The following is a 25,066-nucleotide window of genomic DNA, read 5'->3' as shown; positions in this document are numbered from 1 at the left end:
TTGCCAAGTGCAGCTGGGGAAAGGAGGAGTATTGGTAAGGTTCTTTTCCGGCCCCACCTAGATTTAGCAGCCTTTTTTTACCTGACGGTAGCTCTCATGAATGTCTTTGGACCTTAGTCACCCTCCATAGGTTTGTACAATATGTATTTCTCTGTACTCTTCATTTCGGGCCATAATAATGGCTTCCTATGAATTTTAAAAGACCTTACGGTTGGTTGTTGCCAATTTTTACCAATTTTCAAGGGTTTTTAAAGTCAGCATGTGTTAAACCTAATTTAATCTCAAAACCATGCACATTTTGGGAAAGAATGTAAAAAAATACATGCATACCGTGCTTCGTAACTTTTGCCTATGTTGCCGAATTTTTGAGAAAAATCGTGCTGAAGTGCCAATAATGCCAAAAATTGGATTAATCATCACGTCGAAGATTCTAGGAAGTGAATTTTAAGTTTTCTTTCACTACAAATAACGTATCCAATATGGAAAATTGCAATGCGTCTCACCAAACATGTAATGGCTCAGATGAACGTGATGCAACGGACCTTCAAGGTGCTTCCACCTTATCCTTCCCTCCATCTCACCAGTTCCTCCAGTGTAACCTCAAGATAGTCCTTGGTTCTCAAGATGCCTGCTACAGGCCGAATACCAAACAACAGAAAAACTGCCTGGGCAAAGTGTCCCACAATCCGCATGTAAGTCATAATTTACTTCCGAGAACCTTTGATCGACAAGATTTTAAATCTAATTTTTTGGCACTTCAGGACGATTTTCCTCGAAAATTCGGCCACATAGGGAAAAGTTACAAAGCACATCATGCATGTATTTTTTTACATTCTTTCCGAAAATGAAGTACACGGTTTTTAGATCAAATTATGTTTCACACATGTAAATTCGAAAAAACCTCTAAAAATGTGTAAAAATTGGAAACAATGGACTGTTAGGCCTTTTAAAATTCATATGAAGCCATTTTTATGGCCCGAAATGAAAAGTATGCAGAGAAATACACCTTGTACACACCTACGAAGAGTGACTAAGGTCGAAAAACATTCATAAGAGCTACCTTCAACGGAAAAAAGGCTGCTGAACACGACATCCCAGTCAACTTTCACAGCGTGGGAATCCAGGTAGAAGTATACTTTTTTGATGTGTTGTATATATGGGCAAGAGCTGTTACGTGCGTCAATATAAAAGTTTTACCCCACTCTCTTGAACCCTAAGCGTGACAATTTATCAAATTTTGGCCATTTTTGGCGCTTGGGAAGATTTTTCGCTCGAAAATTTGGAAACGTAGTAAAAAGTTTCACTGGACATTTATTTATTCACTGTTTCGCATTCTTTTCAAAGACGTACACAGTTCTTAGTTTGAATTGATTTCTACATGTGTAAAATTTGAAAAACCCCTTAAAATAGGCCAAAAATAGGTACAATGGACCGTATGGCCCCTTGAAATTCATCGGAGACCTTCTTAAAGGCCAGAAATGGAAAGAATGCAAAAATACATAAGAATTATCTGCTGCAAGAGTGATAACAGTTGATTAAGTTGACGAAAATAACTATCTATCGATGCCAGGATTTAGGGTTTGAGTAGAGGTGTTCAAACGAATTTGTGCCGGAACGCTATCGGTATCGTCTCTTACCGAAACTGGTGGCAGTGCTGACAGTGGCGATGATATTGTTAACAGAGCCCTCCTTATCGGAGTTTTGAGAGCTCGCACTCAATGCATCGTTGCCCCATGTGTCGGTTTGTCAGATTGCCTGGCTCGGCGGCGCGCAAAATAGATGTACAAATGGCAGCAGCAAATTTTCGTTAGCTCCAAAAACTCAGATTGCTATTGGTAAGAGCGCTCTTATCGTAACTTTTTCTTGACGGAAGTGTTTCGGTAGCTTACTGTCAACCGATAGAACAGCCCTAGGTTTGAGGCGCTGTTGCACCTTTGCATGGGCTCTATTTGGAAAAATATTTGGCGTAGAGTCTACGTAGGACTAGTATTTTGAAAATATGAAACATTCAGCAAATTCCAGGTGGGGCTGGAAAAGGCCCTTAACGATACTCCTCCTTTACTGCTTTTATAGTTTATGATAATACAGGAGCATTTTTACTAATTTTTTTGTTTTTGGAAATATTCATCAACTAAAAAATGCTCATCAGTCAGTTGTATTCAACCCATTTTGTGCCATAAACCACAGCAAAGTCAGACTTGGCTGCTTTGATTCATATCAATTCATAATACGTTCATCTGTCTGACTTGGTATGGAGCTGTTTCAATACAATTTCACTGAAGTAAAGCCGTTGTCCCTTTTCTTCTTGCTATAGTAAATTGATTGAGGATAATATTTTAAAGACAGCAACCAATCTAAAATGTGAAATTAATTTTTACCTTGAATGTATTTCAGCTACGCATGACAAGCGACCCAAGGAAGATTTACAGGTTCTCCATATTTTCATTTCATTTATTCTGTGCAGGTCGCTTTAGTGTACGGACAGATGAATGAACCCCCTGGTGCACGTGCCCGAGTTGCATTAACTGGGCTCACTGTGGCTGAATATTTCCGAGATCAAGAAGGACAAGATGTACTACTTTTCATCGACAACATTTTTAGGTTCACTCAAGCTGGTTCAGAGGTACTGCTTTTTTCTTTACGCTACCTTTTTTTGGTTGTGGCGGCAGCTGGGGGGGGGGGGGATTCTTGGTTCTGGTTCATTCTCTCTTTTCTTACTTCATAGAAGCTTTGTAAAATGAAGACTCAACATAAAAGAGGCTTTCAACCATGAGAAGCACTTGATTTTGGCCAAAAACGGTAATATTTAGCCGAAATGCAAATGTTGAGTCTTCAGGATGGTTTAGTAGTGTAGTGGGGTCAAACGAGTCTTATGCATCTGACACAGGAATTGGGCCCAGAACGGAATCTTGTCATATCTTCACCTTTTGTGAAGGAAGGTAAGAGAAGTTCACAAATGGCGGAATTTCTTATCCAGCCCCCTGGGGGGAGGGGAGGGGAGGTCAAAGAAAAATCAACTTTGAGCCATAACTTTTGGATGGTTGCAGATATCGGGTTGAACTTTTGTTTTAAATGATAGCACAAAAAGGACCTTTCTATGAAGTATAAGAAATTGACAGTTGGTTAGTTTCTGACAAAGTTTTAGCTCAACGAATTTTTTGAAAAACTTTAATTTTGGATTTTTCAATTTTTCGATGTGAGGAGTCGCACGAAATGTTATTATTATATGTGCAAATGATAGCCCTTGTTTTTCTCTTTAAAATGAGCTAAAGAATATGTTGGGGCAATGATTAGTTTTGGAGTTAAGTTGTTTTCAAGTTGACGCGCCAGGGTCCGTACATGAGCCTCGGGCCAGAGTCTCGCAGCTGCGCCCGGTAGCAGCCTGTTTCACGCTGATCTCAGTAATTTTTTAACATTTTACTGCATTTTGACCATTTAGTAAGCATACAAATAAGCATGAATATGCCATACATTATTTCTCTTCCCCCTTTTTTTTTAAAGACATGTCTTGAAAGATTGGGAGCTTTTACAAAAAGAGGGGATTTTACATTAATTTTATATTCTACTGTTATAGTTGTCTTTTACCGATTATTGTCTTTTGTTCTGTCATCCAAAATCTAATGGTCAGAATTATTTTTTGTCATTAAATAGTGATGATATGAATACTACCAAATCACAGAAGCCATCCAAGACAAGAGTAACAAGCATGCCAATCCAGTGGCTTATACAGGGAGGGGGGCATAGTGGCAGCCCCCCCTCCCCCCTCAGGCCAAAAAAAGGGGAACGGAAGGAAAAAGGAGGAAAGGGGAAAGAAGAAGGAGATAAAGAAAGTGCTCCTGAAAATTTACTGAAATAATGTCAAGACAGAACTTTAGAACTATTTAACAAAGATTCCTTGACCAAAGGTTGTAAGACTGCAGAAATTGATAGGCCGTATACCAAAATAAAATTTCTCTAAAAGAGGTAGTATGTATTCGTCAATTTTCAACTTTCAAATAAAACACAGGTTGTATGCTGAAACTGCTTAATATTCAATCTGGGAGGGGCTATTTTTATTGAAAATTTTCCGCGGTAGACCCCCCTTGGTCAAAGGGTATCCCTCTAGACTCCCCTTTGGACATCAGCAAATGCCTCCCCCCCTTCAACTCACTCTGGATCCGCGGCTGTGACAATAGCCAGTGCGACGTTTCCAATTTCCAGATTATTTTAGATGAAATAAGGAAAAAGGGAGAAGAGAAATAATGTATGGCATAATCATCCTCATATGTATGCTTACTAAATGGTCAAAATGCTGTGAAATGTTCTAGGTGGCGGTAGCCACCCCGGCCAAATCCAAAAAACTCCCCCTAAAAAATGACGACACCAAATGGAAAAAAAAAAAAAAAAAAAAAAAAACCGACGGGTGGCTGCTGCCTAAGTAGTTATATACGAAACAACGATACCGGGCTATTCTGCACGGTTTGTGGTCCATTTAGCTCTCCTGCTAATTAGGTCGTAGAGTAAACCCCAAAAACCCTATAATATTTGGGTAGAGTATGCTCAGCTCTACTCGTAATGCCCTCGTTTTTTAATTTTAGTTAAATATTAAAAAAGTTATTTAGCTTTAACGACAAATTTTGGACCCCAAAACATGACGATGACGGATTGACCAATCGCTGAGCAGATGAGCAGATTCGGGGCAGATTCGAGACCCGCGAAAACGCCCGGCCGCGGGAGAGACCATCGTGTTTAGTTCACAGACTTTACAGCATAACCATAGAAAAAAACCCCATAAAAGTACAGATATTTTGAATCAGCGTTACATAAACTAAAACTGATTTTTTGGAAATTTCGTATTGTTGAGGTGTAATCGAGAACATTTAATAATTAAGTCGTTTATTGCTGTTCTGAAAGTCGGATCTGTTGGCATAGCTGTGGAGGTAAGGGTAGCATAAAACCCATCAAACTGGGTGTAATTAGAATCTGTAAACTCCAAGGATTAAACCTTTGAAAAGTTTGCGAACTTATATGGGCGTCGAAAGGAGAATTTATTGAAAGAAGGAGCGGGTCCTTCAATTTTTCAAAACAGTTAGAATTTGAAAACAACTTGTAGAACCGCGCGATGGATGGTGAGCGCCGACTCCAGAAGTTACATTTCAGGTTATGTTTATGTCATTATACGGTTTTAAATATCTAAATAATAAAATTAAGATAGATTAATCGATGTATGTTTCTATCTATTTTATCCTAGCCAAAGATATCTGGATCCATTTCTATATAACCCTTTCATGATTCCCGCACCCTTGATAAATTTAGTTGTCACTGTAAGTACTCGGATCAACCTGCCATTTCTTCCCAGCGGCCCTGATCTAATGATCTTTTCAAGTAATCAAGTAATTGTTCATGAATGATTGATGATATCCCACTATAGTGAGTCCTAGATACTATTTCTCGTTAATCAGATTCAGCAACTTTCCACCAGAAAATCATCCTTTCCCTCAAAACGATGATGTGTGTCGGGGATCTCAATCGGTGGGAATGAATCAGCTATTCCACATTCTACTAAAATTTTGCTAGCAGCTAGGCAGCCTACCTCCTCAGGAGTTGATGTGTGTTTTCTCAGTGTATCATGTAACTGGTGCCTAAAGCCTGTATGTCTTCGCAGACTTGTGATGCTTTATATTGGAAAACCGGTTAACGCATTCACCTGTTAGTCTTGGTTATGTGTCCACTTTAAGAAGCTACGCTTCACTGAAACGAAACCACTTCAATGAAATCAACTCAATGTGTCAAAATCAAAGATACTTGACTTCAAGCATTAGCTTTAATTTGATTATTATCAAGTCTCTTTGATTCTGGGTCAGAAGTTGATTGAATCATCAAAGCCTGTGTTTGGATAAAATTCTTCAAATCAAGGTCTTTCATATTGACCCGTGCAGAAGGTATGTATCTGTGCTACTACTTCATTGGTTTGATAAAATTGAGGTGCTAACTAATGCAGGATATACTTGATGATAACCTCTCTATACATTCGCTAAAATTTGCAATACCTGGAGATGCAATTTCCGTCACTGCTTACCGCATATACGAGATAATGCAGAGCGGCTGTTCAATGTAAAACGTCAGTGCCTTTTGACCTCTAGATTATCTGAGTCCTCGCCTGACAAATTTACCCATTATCAGAGTGCGACAGAAAATTAACTGTTCCATTTAGCACGGAAATTGGATACAAGAATTAATTCTCTGGCACACCCTGCAAGTGCATTAAAACTCATTAGATGTGGACTTTTGATGACCGGAGCTGGCAGGTTATTGAAAACTATCAATCGAGACTCAAACAGCCAAAAATTTTAGTCCGGGCGACTAAAATTTTTGGCTGCTACAGCCTCAACATCCACTGACTATCTCCTTGGATGAAGCGTAAACTGCTCACATTTCTCAAGATAAGGAATGCCTGCGCTTGAAAGGCATCTCTCATAAAACAGAAAGCATTGATACCTACTCACTTTGTCTACCAGTCTTGATGAGGCAGTGTCCTGCATCCTCCATGTTATTACTGCTAATTAAATTGTAGGTCAGAGAGGCTGGCTATTCGTAGTATAGATGATGGAACACATTATTGACTTACCTGCAGTGAGCTGCAGAATTTAGTTTGCATTTTACCATCAGCTTGATAGAACTAAAAGAAAGGTGTCCACGTAGGATATAAAGTTCAGCCCTATGTTAAGGATTTGTCTCTACTGTAAAACCCTGTAAATTTATGTTTACAACATAGGTACAGTACAAAAGAGACGGACAATGCAGAATAGTCATAAATCACAAGTGGCTCCTAAGTTGTTGTTCATCTGACTCCTCGCCTAAAAAATTCTTTCAGAATATCCATTGCTTTACTTCATCATTGAAAGAATAAACAAGAATTCTCCGTTTTACCCTGATAGCGCATTTAAACTCAATCCGTACCAAGTACGGAATCTGCATGACCAGAAGTAGCGGATGCAGGCTCATGAAAATGAAATTATATCAAACTGTCTCATTACAGATCAAAAGATTTATGCTATTGCGATTGAAATTTCAGTTGTGGCAACTGTAATTTTTGCTTGCGAAAGGATCAACTTTTGCTGTTAATCTTTTCTGATGAAGAGTGAACTGGTCACATTTCTCAAGATACATAATGCCATAGCTTTAGAGAAAGCTCTCATAAAACCAAAAATTATTGATAAATACTTACTTTGCCAAACGCTATCTTTATGAGATGGTATCAAGCGTTTGCAATGTTATTAGTGATGAAATTAGAGTTCGGAGAAATTGCAATATGAATGGTCAAAGGACCTGGCAGGCATAACTGGGTATAAGCAGCGTAAATAATAGTGCTCCTGTACTGAGCTGCAGAATTTAGCTCGCATTCTATCATTAGCTCCATTAATAAAAAAAAAAAGTGTCAGATATAATGTGAGACATAAAAATTAGCCCTAAGCATAGGTGATGTCCCTACTGTAAATCCTGGTTTTGTGCCTACCGTACACAGGAGATGGAACATTACATAAAAGTCCTATATGAAAGGCGGCTCCCAAGTTGTTGATTATTAGGGTTCTTGCCCGATACATTCACCCACTTTGAAGGTGTGACAGAAAATAGACTGGTTAATTTTATCTTTGAAAGTAAACCCATCAGTAATTAAAATGGCACTCTCCCTTTCACCCTGTTGCGCGTTAAAATAAATCGGTCAGTGTGGACTGTAGTTGACCAGAATGGGCAAATGGAAAATCCTAATGATGAAAGTTATCAAAGGGTTTCATTGCAGCAGGCCGATTATTGAAAGTTTGAAGCAGTCTGATAAGAGATCGAAATGCGATATATTGCACGGTTAAGATAGGGCTGTCTTGCCTTGTTGTACTGACATAGTTTCAATAATCAGCATGTAGTTGAGAAAATTTATGTCATCACAACTAAAGTTTATTGTATACCATCTCCTTATGAACGGAAAGATTTAACGTAAGTACCAAGATGATTTCATATGTTGTCTAGATAGAAATGCACATAGTAAACAAAGTAAGTAGCATCTCTTCGTTTCAGGCACATCGTTCCCTCAGTAATCAGAGAATCATAAAGGAAAACCAGAGACAAATAGGAAAACTCACAACACAACCGAAAAGGTACCTAAAGAGAGATGCACGATTCATGATTCATGCAAAAATAGTCTAATTGGAAAGCATTATTCCTCAGGGCAGCGTAAAATTGAAAACGTCTCGTGCGTACAATAAGAAAACCATTCAAAAATTTATATTGTTAATAATTTCAGAAATAATATGACAAAGAGAGAGAAAGGAGCCTGGAAAAATTGCAATGATATTCTGCTCAAATCCGATCCAAAATTTCCGAACAAAACAATAACATAACCTCTATCTATCACCTCTATAGTTTCTATCGTGTGTAGCCAATGAGAATTAGGCATTACGTCAAGTGACCCAACTTGGTCACGATTTTAATATTGACCTGCGGTTTTTTTTCTTTGACGCACAGGGTGTGCCAAAAATATGGATCCTTCATATTGATGTCTCGAGAACGATTACAGATTATTGACATGCAGTTTGAACGAAATTTCCTTCAAAAAAGGTGGGCCACTCTCGAGTGGGGGGGGGGGGGGGTCCAGGGGGTCGTTACCTCTCTACTTCGCGTCCGGGAACAACTTTTAAATTTAAAATGGGAACTCTCTTTGCCTGATATTGCGTAGAAGTCATACCAAAAATTCATGATATCCTTCCAAAAAAACAAAAATATGATTTTTGTACAAAATTTCGGCCCAATCCAAAAAATGTCACTAACTACTACAAAAAAAAAAAAAAAAAAAAAAAAAAAAAAAAAAATCAGGCACCCAAAAATATGATGGCAGTACCGTTTGGATTCATCATTTAAAAGGAAATGATATCAAAACGGCCCAATTTCCTCTTTCATGATATACTATTCACCCCAACGTTTTTCACCAAAAAAAAAAAAAAAAAAAAAAAAAAATTAAACACCTATAAAGTATGATGACCTGAACACGTTTTGATCCATCGCTTTGAAGGAGTATGATATCAAATCGGCCCAACTTATCTGAAATATGCCCATCTCTGATCAATAATTTTTTCGAGACCTTCCGACTCATCGCTGAGGAGACTCTGATCATTACTTGACCCTAAGTGTATGTCCTTGTTTAGATGTCAAAGAGGTCTATATGAGACATGTAATGAATTTTTTTTCTTTAAAGAGATAAAAAACCAAAAATCGTCATAAAATTGAAAAAAAATTCGAAGAAAAAAAAAGGAATGGGCCGGCCGGCACACACAAAAAAAGGGGGGAAAATAGATACATTGGTATGCCCCGACACTTTTGGCATGGGTGACCGACCCGGTCTTGCCACATCTATGAAGTTGTTAAGAAAGAAGCATTATAAGTAGGAGGCACATAATATTCGCAATAATATTTTAAGGTTCAGAAGTTTGTAAGGCCTTCTATCAGGAACAAACAAAGAATATGGCATTGCTTGAAAGTTGTTAAGTTGTTCACTCATGTGTGAATATGTTTCAGTCTATCTTTCAATGACGATTTCGAGAAGGACTGATCCTCCTTTTGACGATGATACTTGTTCATGTATATATGCAAGAGAGACGATAATCACCCTATTATCTACCTCTTGTATGTACGGCCGGCCGGCCCATTCCTTTTTTTTCTTCCAATTTTTTTTCAATTTTATGACGATTTTTTGTTTTTTTTCTCTTTACAGAAAAAAAATTCATTACATGTCTTATATAAACCTCTTTGACATCTAAACAAGGACATACACTAAGGGTCAAGTAATGATCAGAGTCTCCTTAGCAATGAGTCGGAAGGTCTCGAAAAAATTATTGATCAGAGATGGGCATATTTCAGAGAAGTTGGGCCGCTTTGATATCATACTCCTTTAAAGCGATGGATCAAAACGTGTTCAGGTCATCATACTTTAAAGGTGTTTAATTTTTTTTTTTTTTTTTTTTTTTTTTTCTTTCGGTGAAAAACGTGGGGGTGAATAAAGTATCATGAAAGAGGAAATTGGGCCGTTTTGATATCATTTCCTTTTAAATGATGAATCCAACCGATACTGCCATCATATTTTTGGGTGCCTGATTTTTTTTTTTTTTTTTTGTAATTAGTGACATTTTTTGGATTGGGCCGAAATTTTGTACCAAAATCATATTTTTGTTTTTTAACAAAATTACGGAGATCAGTGTGGAACAGGCTGCTATCGGGCGCAGCTGCAAGACTCTGGCCTGAGGCCCATGTACGGACCCTGTCACGTCAATTTTGAAACAACATGACTCCAAAACTAATCATTTCCGCAACATGTTCTTTAGCTCATTTTAAAGAGAAAAACAAGGGCTATCTTTTGCACATACATTAATATCACTTCGTGCTACTTTTCATGTCGAAAAATTGAAAAATTCACAATTAAAGTTTTTCAAAAAATTCGACGAGCCACAGCATTGTCATAAACAAATTATTTTTCTGTCAAACGAACTCCCACGATAACCGGTGCCTGGTATTTTTCTTGGTTATTCAGGTCGGGCAAGGATGGGGGCTACGGGAATGGAGAGGGAATCAACCGAAGGAAATCTGAATCTCATCGCATTGAAGGCCCCTTGGTTCCCCTTGGGAAGTAAAAGAGCTGTCCTGAATTTGCCAGTATGGGTTCTTCGCCGAAATTTTTATATCCAATATAGTCAGAACTGCCCTTATCCATTCTGAGGAGAACAGGGAGAAAGAAACCTTCAGGTCAATGAACTTTATTTTTTCTGGGATTTCTTGGAGATAGGTGCTGTCATTCCATCTTTATAGATTGCAATGGGCTGCTAGTACCAAAATAAAACGAAGTACCTCTCTGTAATTTTCTCCCTCCAGGTTAGCCCCTAATTGACCTTATTCTTTACGTTCTCACAGGTATCTGCTCTGTTGGGTCGTATTCCTTCTGCTGTCGGTTATCAACCAACCTTGGCCACCGATATGGGTACTATGCAGGAACGAATTACCACAACTAAAAAGGGATCTATCACATCAGTACAGGTATGTATCCTCAAATCTCTATAAATATGGTCCCATTTCATTCTAAGTACAGTACTCTCTCTGTAGCGGACCTCAAGGGACCGGAAGGTTCATGTGGTACAGAGAGGGATCTGGTAGACAGAGGGCTAGAGGAAAAGAACTCAGAGACTAAATTTTTCCAAAAGAAAAGTTCAACGGAGAAACTTACGCGTTAAAGATGAGTAGAAGTGAGTTATTTTCGTCTGCTTGTTTGTGAGTTTTAAATGAAGATCCTTTATCTTGCTTTCCATCGCTGAAATTTGTCCGTGGAAGGATTCTGTAACTTCGTGGCATCAAAAGAATGTGTTTAATAGGCGGGCAGCTTCTAGGGATTGTTTGCGTGTTGGGGGAATAATTTCGGAATCTTCATCCTCGTTTTTGTCCTCATTATCTTTGTCATTGTCTTGGTTTTTCGATGTTCGCGATGATTTCATCATCATTAAGCTCAGCAGAGGTAGGAATGTCTGAGTCAATGTTCATGTATTCTTCAAAATCGACACTTGCGAGCCTTTCAGGAATGTTAAATTGTTTTATCCATTCACTAAATTGAATATCGTCATCTGCGTCATCATCTGTCGCGGGTAACTTATCTGAAGGAAAACCAACATGTCGGAATTTATTGGCTATTGTTTTGGGAGTTACATTGTCCCATGCCTCTTTTAACAAACAAACAGCGTCAAACAAATTGACCTGAGGCACTTTATCGTTGTCTATGGCTGATAAGCCGTCAGCGCTTAATACACTGCACTTTGACCTCCGTCGGGCGTCCGGTACGAAGAGGGTCACTACGTTGCCACATCTGTTAAGTAGAGGGAAAAATACATGTATTTAGTATAGGAACGTCAAGACCTTTGGATACATCCATTACAGAGAGTTTTCCGTTACATAGAGTGCCGCTACAGAGAGAGAGTACTATAGTTCAGCATGACTCTGGGTGGTCCAGATGGCAAACTGTTGTAAGACTTGTGTAGAGATCATAGAATTCATTTGAAGATGAATTTTAGGATTTTTAGTGCCACTGAAAATGAGGGAAACTTGTAAAAGTTGCATAATTCGAAAAATCAGGGAAAGTCATGGCATGGTTTGCAGCGGCGTGGCGTGGCGTGCTTTGTGATATATTGATTGATTTGCCATTTGAATTTATGAAAAAAGTTTGATTATCAAGGTGTTGGCTGCGAACACCTTAATAACCGATCCTTTACTGCAGCTTCAAATGGAGAGATATCGATAATCGATCATTCTTGCCAAGCCACTGATGATTTGGTCAAAAGTTCAGAAGTTCTAACAATGAAAATAAGCGCTTTCTAGGTAGTATCAACCAAGCATCAACACAGCTGCATTAATTTACCCCAAAACTGTGTGAAATCATATTTTACACATTTTTATGAAAATCAAAGCTTTCATCATAAAGGATGCACTTAAAATTATTTTAATTTGCCAAAGCTGTGTCTTTGAATTATTGTGCCCCATATTTCATCATAGTTATGTTTTAAGCACTACATCATTACACATATGTTCTGATGTTTGAACTGTCAACAATACACCTGCCACAATATATAGTACATCGTGTCACCAGGTATACACCACCCAAGTGCAATCTATGAATCGGGCAATCGAGCACATTCTGCTTGTCTGTGATAACCCAGGATGAGTTGATATGAAACAACCCTGAAAATTCGTGAAGTATAGACATTTTCGTAGCCTGGCACTCGTCTGTAAATCTTGAAAGACGAATTGGCAGTGAAATGTCGAAAGTTCAGAATGTAGTCATATTATTTAAAGCTGCTACATCAATGATATTAACCTTAATTTTTCAGGCCATATATGTGCCTGCCGATGATTTGACTGACCCTGCCCCTGCCACCACCTTCGCTCATTTGGATGCTACCACTGTGTTGTCCCGAGCCATCGCTGAGCTGGGCATCTACCCTGCTGTAGATCCCCTTGACTCAACCTCTCGTATCATGGACCCTAACATTATTGGAGCAGAGCATTATAATGTTGCTCGAGGTGTCCAAAAGATCCTTCAGGTACCAAATGTTCCAAGAATTCATTTTCTTCAAGTTGCTTTAATGATAAGTACATATCAATGGGGAAATTACCAAAAATCTCGATTTTTGACTGTACTGAGTTAGCTGCATCAATGAACCGTTGGGGATGACCTTTGCCTATCATGAAAATATTTTACTCGATAAATCCTGAACGTAAACTAGAAAAGTAATTTAGTTACACTGTATCTCTATGCTAATTTCCAGAATGTTCAATTTGTTTTGTGTAAATCTGAAGACTGAATAGGAAACCAGTGTTCAAACGGTGATCAAAGAAAGTGTAGAGTCATCTATAATTGCCTTTACCCAAAGATTTTGAATCACGTAGACCGTGCATCCTGTGTTACGGAAGGCAAGACAACTTTTGAAAATTCGCATGCCGATGGGGGTTGGCACCAACCTGCAGCGATGTGTTTGTGTGTCCCAGTTGCGCACATCTGTGCATGCGCAGTAGCGGCTCCAGTGAATTTTTGTCGGATTGTGATGCTTTTCTTCTCAGTTAATAGTAAGTTTGAAAAAATGATACATTGCTAATCGGTTGTAACATAATATGTTCCAAAACTTTTCTTCCTAAGAATTTTGTCTGAAAATGGACTCTAAACGAAATATGCGTGTAAAACCTAGCGCGATAATGAATTCTCCCTTGCCTCTCTGCAGTCTCTTCGAGTGTTTGGGACATTTGCTCTCTCCCCTTTCCTGCCCGCCCATCATGGGGCTCTGGGAGACTTGCCTCGCTCCACCTGTACGAACGGAGCTGGACGCTCGGTTTACGTGATTCAACGTCTCTGTCTTTACCACAATTGAGGCGCTGCATATGCAGGTGAATGTTCCATGAGCAATTCATCGGAATTAAGAGCCCAATATTGCAAGTAGAGATTTTGTTGTATTAATAGAGGCCTCACTGCTTGTTGGTGAAGTTATACATGCTGCTCTTCCGGACTCTTTGTTTGGTCTTCATTTGATTGCATTAGGTGATAATCACTTAATGGGCAATGCGAAATCCCTGCTTTCCAGGAAAAGCTGTCAGAACTTATTTGCAAAACACGTATCATGGTTTCTCACTCATAATTCCCACCAATGAAAGTTATTTTCATAAATACCTGCTAAGGATGCTCTTTTTTTCTATCTCTAAGAGTACCTTACTTTTCTTTCCTCAAAATTTAGAAACATAGCCTGTATCTTAACAAGGTAAATTCAATTGCATTTAAGTTTTAAATGTTATTTTGAATCACCATCATTCCTACCAAGTCAGTCGAGTCCCACTCTTGACTGTCGGACAAAGTGAACTTAGGGCAAACCTTTTCTGTTTGTTATACAACTTAGAAATCGCTGAATGTTGTTTTGTTTTAATCAATTGAGTTAGTTCAATAATGGATAGTTTTAGTACTACATCAATCTTGCAATATTTGACTCATCAATAGAGAATTTGCAGGTGTCTGAAACAGTGATCCGATGTCTAGGGATTTATCCCTAGATCTAGGGATTTTCCGGAATTTATAGGGATTTAGGGATTTTTCAGGAAATCTAGGGATTTGTTTTGATGAGGTAAAGTACGCAAAAATCGACTTTTTAACCTCAATTTTAGCTTCGACAATCGAAAATATTTTTTCATCTATATTTTGTAGGCCTTTTTGGCAACACTATTTTCCCCGTAAATAAGCCGAAAATTAAAACGATTGCTTCACTCGATGTACTTGACATTCAACTGCATTCAACAGTAAAAAAACAATAAGGAGAACTCAACTAATATTCTTTAATTTTATTGATCTGTATTAGCCCTGCTTTCAGAGAGCGGCAAAATTCAAACGAGCCAATCAGATTTAAATATTGCAAATCGATACATCGAATGACGTCATGATTCTACGTCAAAGATGGCGGTTTTTTGCCAAATCTAGGGATTTTTGGGGGATATTTGAGCAAATCTGGGGATTTAGGGATTTTTAGCGAAATCTAGGGATTTTTTTTCTTCCCCGCTAGGGATTTAATATCGGAACACTGGTCTGAAAGGGTATCCCGGGATAAGCATGTCAAAATGCCCTTGTGAACGGATTTTTATTTTAACCATTTTAAGTCATCAAGGGTGTCCTAAAACTTAGGTTTTGGGGAATTTTAGCCCCTCAACCCCCTCCGCCCCCCCTCAGACCCCAAAAAACCGCTTTTTGGGGCTATTTTTGACTATGCTACCGTCTTTTCCTCATAACTTTCGTAATTTTCGATAGAATTGAACCAAAATTTGTCAGAATCTACATCAATTAGCTTAGTTTTTGTAGAAAAAAATTCATTATCATCGGATAATGTTAATAATATTTAGGATTATATTTAATAATAATTTAGCTTAATAAATTAATATTTTAGCTAAAATATATAATAATATTTTAGCTTCTAAAATAATTCGTAAAATTTTAAAAAAAATCATTTTTCTCCTTTTTTCGCGCTAGGTGACGTATGGAAACGAGGACACAAACAAAAATTGCCTCTTTTCTTAAGTTATACATCCAATAAGATACAGAAAAAATTTCGTGTTGATCGGAGTGGTGCGCCATACTTAAAAACGCAATTTTCTAACCTCAAAACGGCCAAAATGCCACCATAGCCTCCTTTGATGACTAGGCGTGGAGAAATATGTAGAGAGGAACATCCGGTTTTATCGTCTCACCTCTTAAGTGATCCACTTAAGTACCTTGAGCCAAAATTTCGAGTTGATCAGAATGGTGCGCAACACCCAAGCACGCAATTTTCTAACCTCAAATCGGTCAAATTGCCCATTTCGGCACCCATTATCACTCCGTGTCAAAAAATAAGGAGAGGGACATCCGGTTTTATCATCTCACCTCTTAAATGATCCACTTAAGTACCTTGAGCCAAAATTTCGAGTTGATCAGAGTGGTGCGCAACACCCAAGCACGCAATTTTGTAACCTCAAAACGGCCAAATTGCCCATTTCGGCTGATTTCGGCACCCATTAGCACTTCGTGTCAAAAAATAAGAAGAGGGACATTTGATTTTATTGTCCTACCTCATAAATTAAACACTCAAGTACATTTAGTCGAAATTTCGTGTGGATCAGAGTGGTGTGCAATACCCGAACACGCCGTTTTCTTGTTAATTTAGTTACTAGAATTTGCCAGTACCTACTCAGTGCACTACTACGTATTATTGAAGTTTGGAGGAGGGAATGCTTCTACGTGGGGGATGAGCGAGCCTCGACCCTACTGTCATATGATTCCTGGGAGTTCAGAGGTTTCGCTGAGTGATCGGGTCTGCTACGCGGTAGGGTGCCAAAATGAACTTTGAAATGTGCATCATGCACTTTTCAAGCGGGCTCGTCGCTGACATACAGTGATAATGAATGCCAAAATGGGAATTTTGGGAGGTTTCAGGTTAGAAAACGGCGTGTTTCGGTGTCGCGCACCACTCTGATTGACACTAAATTTCGACTAAATTGGGACTCAAATCGGGAGGCTCGCACATCTCCCACGTAGAAGCGTTCCCTCCTCCAAACTTCAATCATACGTAGTAGTGCACTGAGTAGGTACTGGCAAATTCTAGTAACTAAATTAACAAGAAAACGGCGTGTTCGGGTGTTGCGCACTACTCTGATCGACACGAAATTTTGACCAAATGTACTTAAGTGTCTAATTTATGAGGTAGGACAATTATATCGGATGACCCTCCTCTTATTTTTTGACACGGAGTGATAATGGGTGCCGAAATCAGCCGAAATGGGCAATTTGGCCGTTTTGAGGTTACAAAATTGCGTGCTTGGGTGTTGCGCACCATTCTGATCAACTCGAAATTTTGGCTCAAGGTACTTAAGTGGATCACTTAAGAGGTGAGACGATAAAACCGGATGTTCCTCTCTACATATTTCTCCACGCCTAGTCAACAAAGGAGGCTATGGTGGCATTTTGGCCGTTTTGAGGTTAGAAAATTGCGTTTTTAAGTATGGCGCACCACTCCGATCAACACGAAATTTTTTCTGTATCTTATTGGATGTATAACTTAAGAAAAGAGGCAATTTTTGTTTGTGTCCTCGTTTTCATACGTCACATAGCGCGAAAAAAGGAGAATAATGATTTTTTTTTAAAATTTTACGAATTTTTTTAGAAGCTAAACTATTATCCGATGATAATGAATTTTTTTCTACAAAAACTAAGCTAATTGATGTAGATTCTGACAAATTTTGGTTCAATTCTATCGAAAATTACGAAAGTTATGAGGAAAAGACGGTAGCATAGTCAAAAATAGCCCCAAAAAGCGGTTTTTTGGGGTCTGAGGGGGGCGGAGGGGGTTGAGGGGCTAAAATTCCCCAAAACCTAAGTTTTAAGGACACCCTTGATGACTTAAAATGGTTAAAATAAAAATCCGTTCACAAGGGCATTTTGACATGCTTATCCCGGGATACCCTTTGATGAATTTCGTGTTTAAGTGAAAACCACTGAGTGAAGTGAACAAGAGGATACCCTTTATTCGTAAATTGAACAATTATTGGAGAAGATATAACAAAATGATCCAATCTACCAAAATACGTGTGTTTAAATGGGAAGTGCCGCCAGATGACGTCTTTAGGCGGTGCATTTTCTCACTTTTAAATCTATTTTTGAAGAGTGGCGGTAGCCACCTATGGTCGAGGAAAATGATGTCCTCCTGAAGTCCCAATAGCTAAGTGGTGGCCGACACTCCTGGTCACACACAACTCTCTCAGTCCGAAAATTGAGTCAATTTAGAATGGAATTCAGAGCAAACTGCGGCACGGCTTCCAACGATCTTGGTGTCTATGGACGCAGCTAAGTTAGCCAGATGGCGTATAAGGGTTTCATCAAGATCCATTGAGTTTTCTCAAAGTCATAAGCAGTTAAAGACCCAAAAAAACGAAAATTTTGCTGTTCAAGAGGCCGTTTGGCGGGCAATTTGAATTTCAGGGTCCTGAGAAACATTGATACTCTGATTCCGCGTGTTCGGGCAGAGGCCCAAAATAATATAAAAATGAGGAAAGGAAAAATGCTAAATAATTTTGAGGAGTGGACTGTATGTGTTTTTACTTTATGAAAGGCTACCAGGCCGTGTGGGGCCAGCTACATAACAAGTCTGGATTCCCTAATCGAATGTCTTGACGAAACAATTTGGAATACTATGCTGCTCGGAGCCGGCTTCAGAGATAATCTGGGGTTTTAAGGAAACGAGAAAGCAAGAATGTTGATTATTAAAAGACGACAAAAAGAAACTCACGAGGAAAATATAAACTAATTTAGAAGTGAATGTACAGAGAAATTATCACTTACTTTGATAAAGAGAAAGACCGAAGATATAAGAACTGTGAACTGATGAAAATCTCTAGCTGGAAGAGCTTTACAAGTATTACCTATACTTAATTGTTATTGCCTAAAGAGCTTTCTTATTGCGTACCGCGGAGCTAAAGTCGCTACTGGGATTCCAGTTGGAAATGGGTAATCTCTACTGGATACCAGTAGGAAACCTAACCGACGAAATTACAAAATAGATGGAAGAGAAACCTGGAAGGAGCGCTACTGGATTCCAATAGGAAGATATTACATCACTGGGTACCAGTGAGATGGCAAAAGAGAAGCCAAGATAAACACTGCTGGATTTCCAGTGGGAAAAAGATCGACGAACGATGGCAAATATTCAGTGGAGTACTCGGGGTACCCACGGAACCTGAAAAAAAGTTTAACGTAGGACTTGATATTGAATCTTGGAATTTTCATAGTACATACATGTGCGTGGGTAACACTCAATAACCACAATTCACTCACTTTTTGAAAGTATGTCAGCCATTAAACCAGTCTATTATCTCTGTATGGAAAATGACAAACGATGAAAAAGTGTCAGCGTGCTGTTCTAATTGTGAACGCAAATGTTTTTACAATTTTTAGTAAAATCGGGCCTCTGTGACTTTTCTCACTTTGTCTCAAAATGCCATGTGGCAGTGTAGGAGATATTTTAACGCTGCCCTGGAGGAAGTCCTCTTTTCTCGAATCAGATTCTAAATAGTGTTACTCTTCTCTTCCACAGGACTACAAATCACTCCAAGATATCATCGCCATCTTGGGTATGGATGAACTGTCAGAAGAAGATAAATTAACTGTTGCCCGAGCTAGGAAGATCCAGAGGTTCTTGTCCCAGCCTTTCCAAGTTGCTGAAGTTTTCACTGGTCACCCTGGAAAACTTGTCCCTCTTGAAGAAACTGTCAAGGTTAGTCATGAGTTTTCGTACAAGACGTAATGAATTAGTGGATAGTATCCCGAATTGAGGAGCTCTTTTGAATAACCACATTTAACGAAAATGATAGTTGTGAGAAAGCCGCAAAGGAACGAAACTCGATGAAATCGTAAATTTTTAAAATCGAATTGAAAGACATACTCTCCTCGATCAATGGGCTTACAGAACATTATTCTAAAGCCACCTGGCAACTTACGGGAAATATAGGAAAATTCACCTAGTAGGTAGATCAACAGCCAAGAAAGGGTGATGAAGTTTGCCTTCTTATAATTGTCCATAAAGAAATGTCGAATCCCCGAAAGTATGAGCTTCTGCCTGTAGCCAAGAGGCTAGTGGAGGGTCTCCTGTCTCTGAGTGCCTCACATAGTTGCCAAACCCAGCAGACAGAGTTAGAGTTTAGAGAGCTCTACTGCTCCGCCTCGACAAGTAAGGGGAATTAGATGAACCTAGTAATGGGGTATTGCAGAACTTCACCCAAGTTTGCGGAATTTTGCCAAAATAAGTTGGCGAAACTTTGCCGGAACAAGTTTTGGGTGTGCTTCATAATTCAAGTCAGCGTTACCGTCAGGCACAGTGCACCTTAGACAATCCCTAGGTCCATCCAAAATTTCTTCTATGCACGCGCCTGCATAGTGCATGTAATAAAGTTCAATTTGTGCACACTAATGTTCAGAGGCCCATAAAGGTTGAAAGTTGCAAGTACCAAAGTGCTAAATTAACTTTAGAGATGAAGACTTAAATATATCTAGTACCGCCGACCCCCCCCCCCCTCCCCCCGAAAACTTGTGAATCAATACTGGTTCCCCCCTACACAGCTCCGTTTAAAGAAAATTATTCAGGATGTCCCAAAAGTCCCTTCCATCTCCTCTAAAATTTTACGTAGTTAATATTTTTCAAAGAACTTTTGGGAATGTTCATCGATCAATGTTAGCTACTTTTGGGGCCCCCCAAAATTTTCAGGCCTCCCTGGCGGGAGGGGCTGTGGACCCCAACTTCTTATTTCAGATGGCAATGTAGGTAGAAGCTCTTACTTTGGGGATTCAAAATTTCTTTATGGACAATTATAAGGAGGCAACCTTCATCACCTTTTTTTTGGCTGTTGATCTACTCACCATGTGGATGATGAGCTGCAGGTGATTTCATGTGCCGAACAAGTTTCTTAAGCCGACTGCACACACAGCAAATGGTGACCTGTAGGCTGCGCAGTTTGCACAATCACCAATGTAACTGATGAGCCACTTGCAGGTCCCCATTTGCTGTGTGTGCTGTCTGCTTATAACTTCGGTTTGTTTGCAATACGAAACCCCCAACACGGTATTAACCATTGACCAAGTAGGTAGGTCAACTGTTAGTTTACCTATTAATTTAGTTTCTGCATGTATTTACGCAATAAATGAAGTTTTTACGAGAAAAATCAGGAAAATATCAGGATTTTTCAAAATCGAAAAATATTAGACACTCTGTTGGAACTGAGCATACAGTTTTAATGTAGTTTTTTTTTTTTAGCCTTATTTTTTTAAATTCTGTATTTATTTTAGCAGTTGATAATGGCTTGGGTCGCCAGCCAAAACGTCCTGCAAATGTTTTTATAAATTTTAGCCTTGCTTCCTGCTGTTCTAAGTTTTATATATGAGGATTTATATGTAACAATAGCGTTGTCGAGATTTACATTGTGAGAAAATCGCGTTTGAAGTTTTCGAAGCTCCACACTTTGCCACCCGTAAAACTGAGAGGACTTTTGTAAAGATATTTATGAAGAGCAACTCTTCCTGTAAAAAACACGTGTTTTATGATTTATGTAAGTGAAAAATTGAAGGAGGAACAGCGATTTGTAAAAAATGAGCCATCTGCTATTTTTACTGAGAGAACTTTTTTATGCATGAAACAAAGTCTTCAGGAAGGGTAAGGCTGGTGAAATGATTGAAATGAACCAAAAGTGAATCAATGCTGAATCATTTAATAAAATTAAACGAAAAACTAAGGCGTGTGTAACTTATAAAACAAAAATCAGGAACAAATTATAAAATTAGTTAAAAAATCAACAATTCTGGCATGATGGTCCTGATACGTATCATTTGAGTGTCAGGTGCAGCCCATGGCCGGTGAGTGGGCAGTTATCGCAAGTGCGTTCAAATTTCGATGGTGTCCTGCCACGCCAGCCGTGGTAAACAGTCGATTTTTATATCCGCTGCTTTTACAAATAACATTTTTTTCAGTTTAAATCTCGCCGAAAAATTGAGCTGGAAGTCTGAAACTTTGCACAGGCATTTTTGAGGGCACCAGAATTTAAAAGAAGTGTTGTCCCTAAAAATGGCGGATGTCAGCGACCGCTATTGTTACATATCAGTCCATATATGTATATATCCTCAGACTTTCCACCTGCATGCAGTGCTGGAGACCCATACACATCCCCCAAATCGTGAGAATCAAATGTGTGATATTGCCAGTTTAGCGGCAAATAAAAACTCAGAACTTGAGAGCCTATTTGTGAAAGTGGCAATGCAATGAGGGTCCAACAATTTGGTGTGTCTAAACTTTTAGGTATCTAGGATGAAGATCTAGCAGGGTGTCTGCAGGTCTGGAAAACCGGGAATAGTCAGGGAATTTGATCACCGTCTGGAAAACCGGGAAAAGTCAGGGAATTCGATCGAAAACCGGTGAAAGTCAGGGAATTTCCGCAGTTCGAACATTTCGCGGCTATTTTTGCTCGTCGCTGCCGAATTGGCCGAGTAGCGCGCTCGCGTGGCTGATAATGTAAACTGCTCTGTCCAACCAGTTCGCAACACGGCCGCTAGGTTCGCTAATGTGTGTTTTGAGTGACTGATTGTGAGTTGAATTCATTCTTCCAAATCAGCTTTAAAGATCGAATCGATCTGCCCTATTTAATTTATCTACTTAATTCATGCCAATTGGCAAGATAGACTAAATAGACTTGAATGAAGTTAATTTGCTAACTGCAGAAAATTACAGTAAATAATGATAGGAAACTAATTTCAACATACATAACAAAGGGTTTCAAAGGTGAGTGCCCCAGTTTTGAGCAGATGGTTAATGAATTTTTTCAATAAGTTAGGAAATTTAATGAAAGTGCTGGAATTTTAGTTTTTCTTTAACTGAGTAAACAAATATTTAATGTCAACTGCATTTTGCATGAAATGTTTCTGGTTCTTAAATCAACATGTTCACAACTGGTGCATCCACCTTGTAGAAATATTATTGGTAGATTATATTCTAACAAGCCAACGCTTGTTGAGTATAAGACAAATTCAATACCAACAATAGGTTGATATAAGGAATGGAATCTAATGAATTAATTGGAGGAAAAAAAAAAAAAAAAAAAAAAAAAATATCCCGAATCAAGCAAATTTACCTAAAATCGAGAAGAGACTCGTGTTTCCTCTTGATTATAGCAAAATCTGCCTGAGTTAGGCACATTTACAACTCTTGTTTTATATTTTAAGAAAAAGAGACTTGCATTTTCAGGGCAATAAGTAATATGCCAATATTTATGAAACCACCAGAGTGAACTATAGTTTGAATTTTCAAAAGTATATGGTGCGATATGTCACAAAGAGAACGTAGTAGAGCTTCAAAATTAAATGTTGAAGGTGAATTTTGCTCTGAGTATACCATTTTGGAATTAGCTTTATTTTGAGTATTTATGATCTCGTTCCGTTCAAAAGTATTACTCAACTCCTTCCAACGCCATAGTCATTTAGAATATGACTTTACAGGGTCATATTCTGAATAAGGATAGTTTTTTTTTAATATTTTCTAACTAGCTCATCATATGGCTAAACCCAAAAAGTCAGGGAATTTTGTCATTTTTTGTCATGGAAAACCTGGAATTGTCAGGGAATTTCATTTTGAAAATCTTGTAGACACCCTGTCTAGGCGAGACACTAATAACCATCCCTTGGCAGTCTTTATAGAGGGTTTAGCACACTTTCAATTTTAAAGTTAATAAATGCTTGCTCTAATTTTTTCTTTTCCTCTTAATTTTGCAGGGATTTTCCAAAATTTTGAAAGGAGAATATGATCACCTACCAGAAGTTGCTTTCTACATGGTTGGACCCATCGAGGAAGTCGTTCAGAAAGCTGAAACACTAGCAAAGAATGCCTAAGTTAACTAATTTTAGATCCACCTAGAATCATGAGCTCTTAATTGATTAACTTTTAAATTATTCTAAAATAATAATTTTTTATATGTTCGGTCTGCTTATTCGTAAGAAACTGAAACGAAAACATCTGCTCGAAAAAAAGTTGCAAATTTTGCTCCATGGTTTAATTAATTGTTCCAGTTTTGTCATTTACTCTGAGATAAAGAACACAATGTATTCCCCGAGATTGTATTCTTTTGATGTAACTCTAAGGAATTTGTTCCAATCTAGTTGCCTTTGGCACTAAATAAATGTTAATTTTTAAATATTGTTGTTTCATTTTCTCCACGTACTTGTTAAGTTAAACATGATCAGTAATTATGACTGCAACTTTTTGTATGATGGATCTCTGTTATCTATACACACTGTAGATTATGCTGCTAAATTCTGCAGCCAACAAGTAAACAAGATCATAAGTAGAATTGTTCATTAGAGCATTTTACTCTGTTGCTTAATGTAAATAATTTCAAAAATTAAAAAGCGGACCACATGGGGGTTTTTGCATTTTGACTGTAACTTGTCGGAATATCCACAATAAAGTCCATCTACTTGCTGAAAGGCTGTGTAACTTTGTCATTTTTTTGGTGTGAATTCTAGTTTAATTGTCACCCTTGGTGTACCTAATATGAGGGAATGTTGCCAAATCCCTGAAGGGTACATATTGTTAGTAACTAAGGGTTCTGTTTTCATATGACTTCCTCCTCCGTTTTAGTTTAATAAAACCCTGCACTTCAGTGGGGGCTTAGGCACTGTCTCTTGGTACATTTTGATAGGTTACCATGAAGTTCATCACTAGGCCAAAGCCAAAAAATTTGGCGATTCCTTTGGGTCAGAACAAAGATATTCTCAATTGAACCTGCGCGTTTAGGAGGAAGTGGAGAGGCAAAAGGAAGGATGGCAAGACAGAGGAGTAAGTTTTGAGAATAAAATTGATGAAATACTGGGGATGGGGCGGTGTACGCTAGGGGGAGTCCAAGAACATAGACTTTCGATTTTCAAAATTGTATAGGGGGGAAAAGGTAAGCCGAGGTATTAAACTAAAGTGTTCCAAAGCATTCTTTGAAGAAAACAATTTCTACAAGTGCCGGTTTTTGCAGTTTGTGTCAAAAAATCGCATATTTCAAGCTGTTTTTTCGATTTCATAGCACTCTTCAAGCATGATAGAAATTGGCTAGAGCCCTCATTTTTAGCGTCAATTTTTAGTTTTAAGGAACCATTTATGTAATTGAGTAGGGAAAATATTACATTTTTGGATGCAGGCGGTTCCCCCTATTTGCAAGCTCACGGTTAGGCTGAATCACTTGATTGGTCGAAATTACAGCGATTTTTGCCATTTTTTTGTCTAACTTAGCAAGCAGGTAAAAAATCGGGCCCTCCATTTTCCAGGACTCTTTTTACAGTAGAATACAAGGATGTGCAGGGCTTCAAGTCCAGAAATAGTACTGATGTTTTAAGGGCGGTCCGGGAGTATTGAAAAAGTGCGGAAATTCCGCAAGAAGGTCCGGAATTTTTCTTCTTCTGTCCCTCTTGTTCCAATTTGAGCGG

General features: G+C 38.5%; 1 protein-coding gene across 1 annotated transcript in view; it reads left to right on the top strand.

The window, feature by feature from the left end:
• Positions 1-24,079, top strand: part of ATPsynbeta (ATP synthase, beta subunit) — a 60,008-nt gene extending 35,929 nt beyond the window's left edge. Inside the window, exons 6-10 of the mRNA XM_019056382.2 lie at positions 2,465-2,623; positions 10,933-11,055; positions 12,891-13,103; positions 19,155-19,334; positions 23,369-24,079. Coding sequence (XP_018911927.1) covers positions 2,465-2,623; positions 10,933-11,055; positions 12,891-13,103; positions 19,155-19,334; positions 23,369-23,485 — 792 coding nt within the window. The 3' untranslated portion in view covers positions 23,486-24,079. The remainder of the gene's footprint in view (positions 1-2,464; positions 2,624-10,932; positions 11,056-12,890; positions 13,104-19,154; positions 19,335-23,368) is intronic.
• The last annotated feature ends 987 nt before the right edge of the window (positions 24,080-25,066 follow it).

Source organism: Bemisia tabaci, chromosome 1, assembly GCF_918797505.1.
Source record: "Bemisia tabaci chromosome 1, PGI_BMITA_v3".
Taxonomy (NCBI): domain Eukaryota; kingdom Metazoa; phylum Arthropoda; class Insecta; order Hemiptera; family Aleyrodidae; genus Bemisia; species Bemisia tabaci.
The sequence above is the reverse complement of the archived record's forward strand: the minus strand, read 5'-3'. Positions and strand labels throughout refer to the sequence as shown.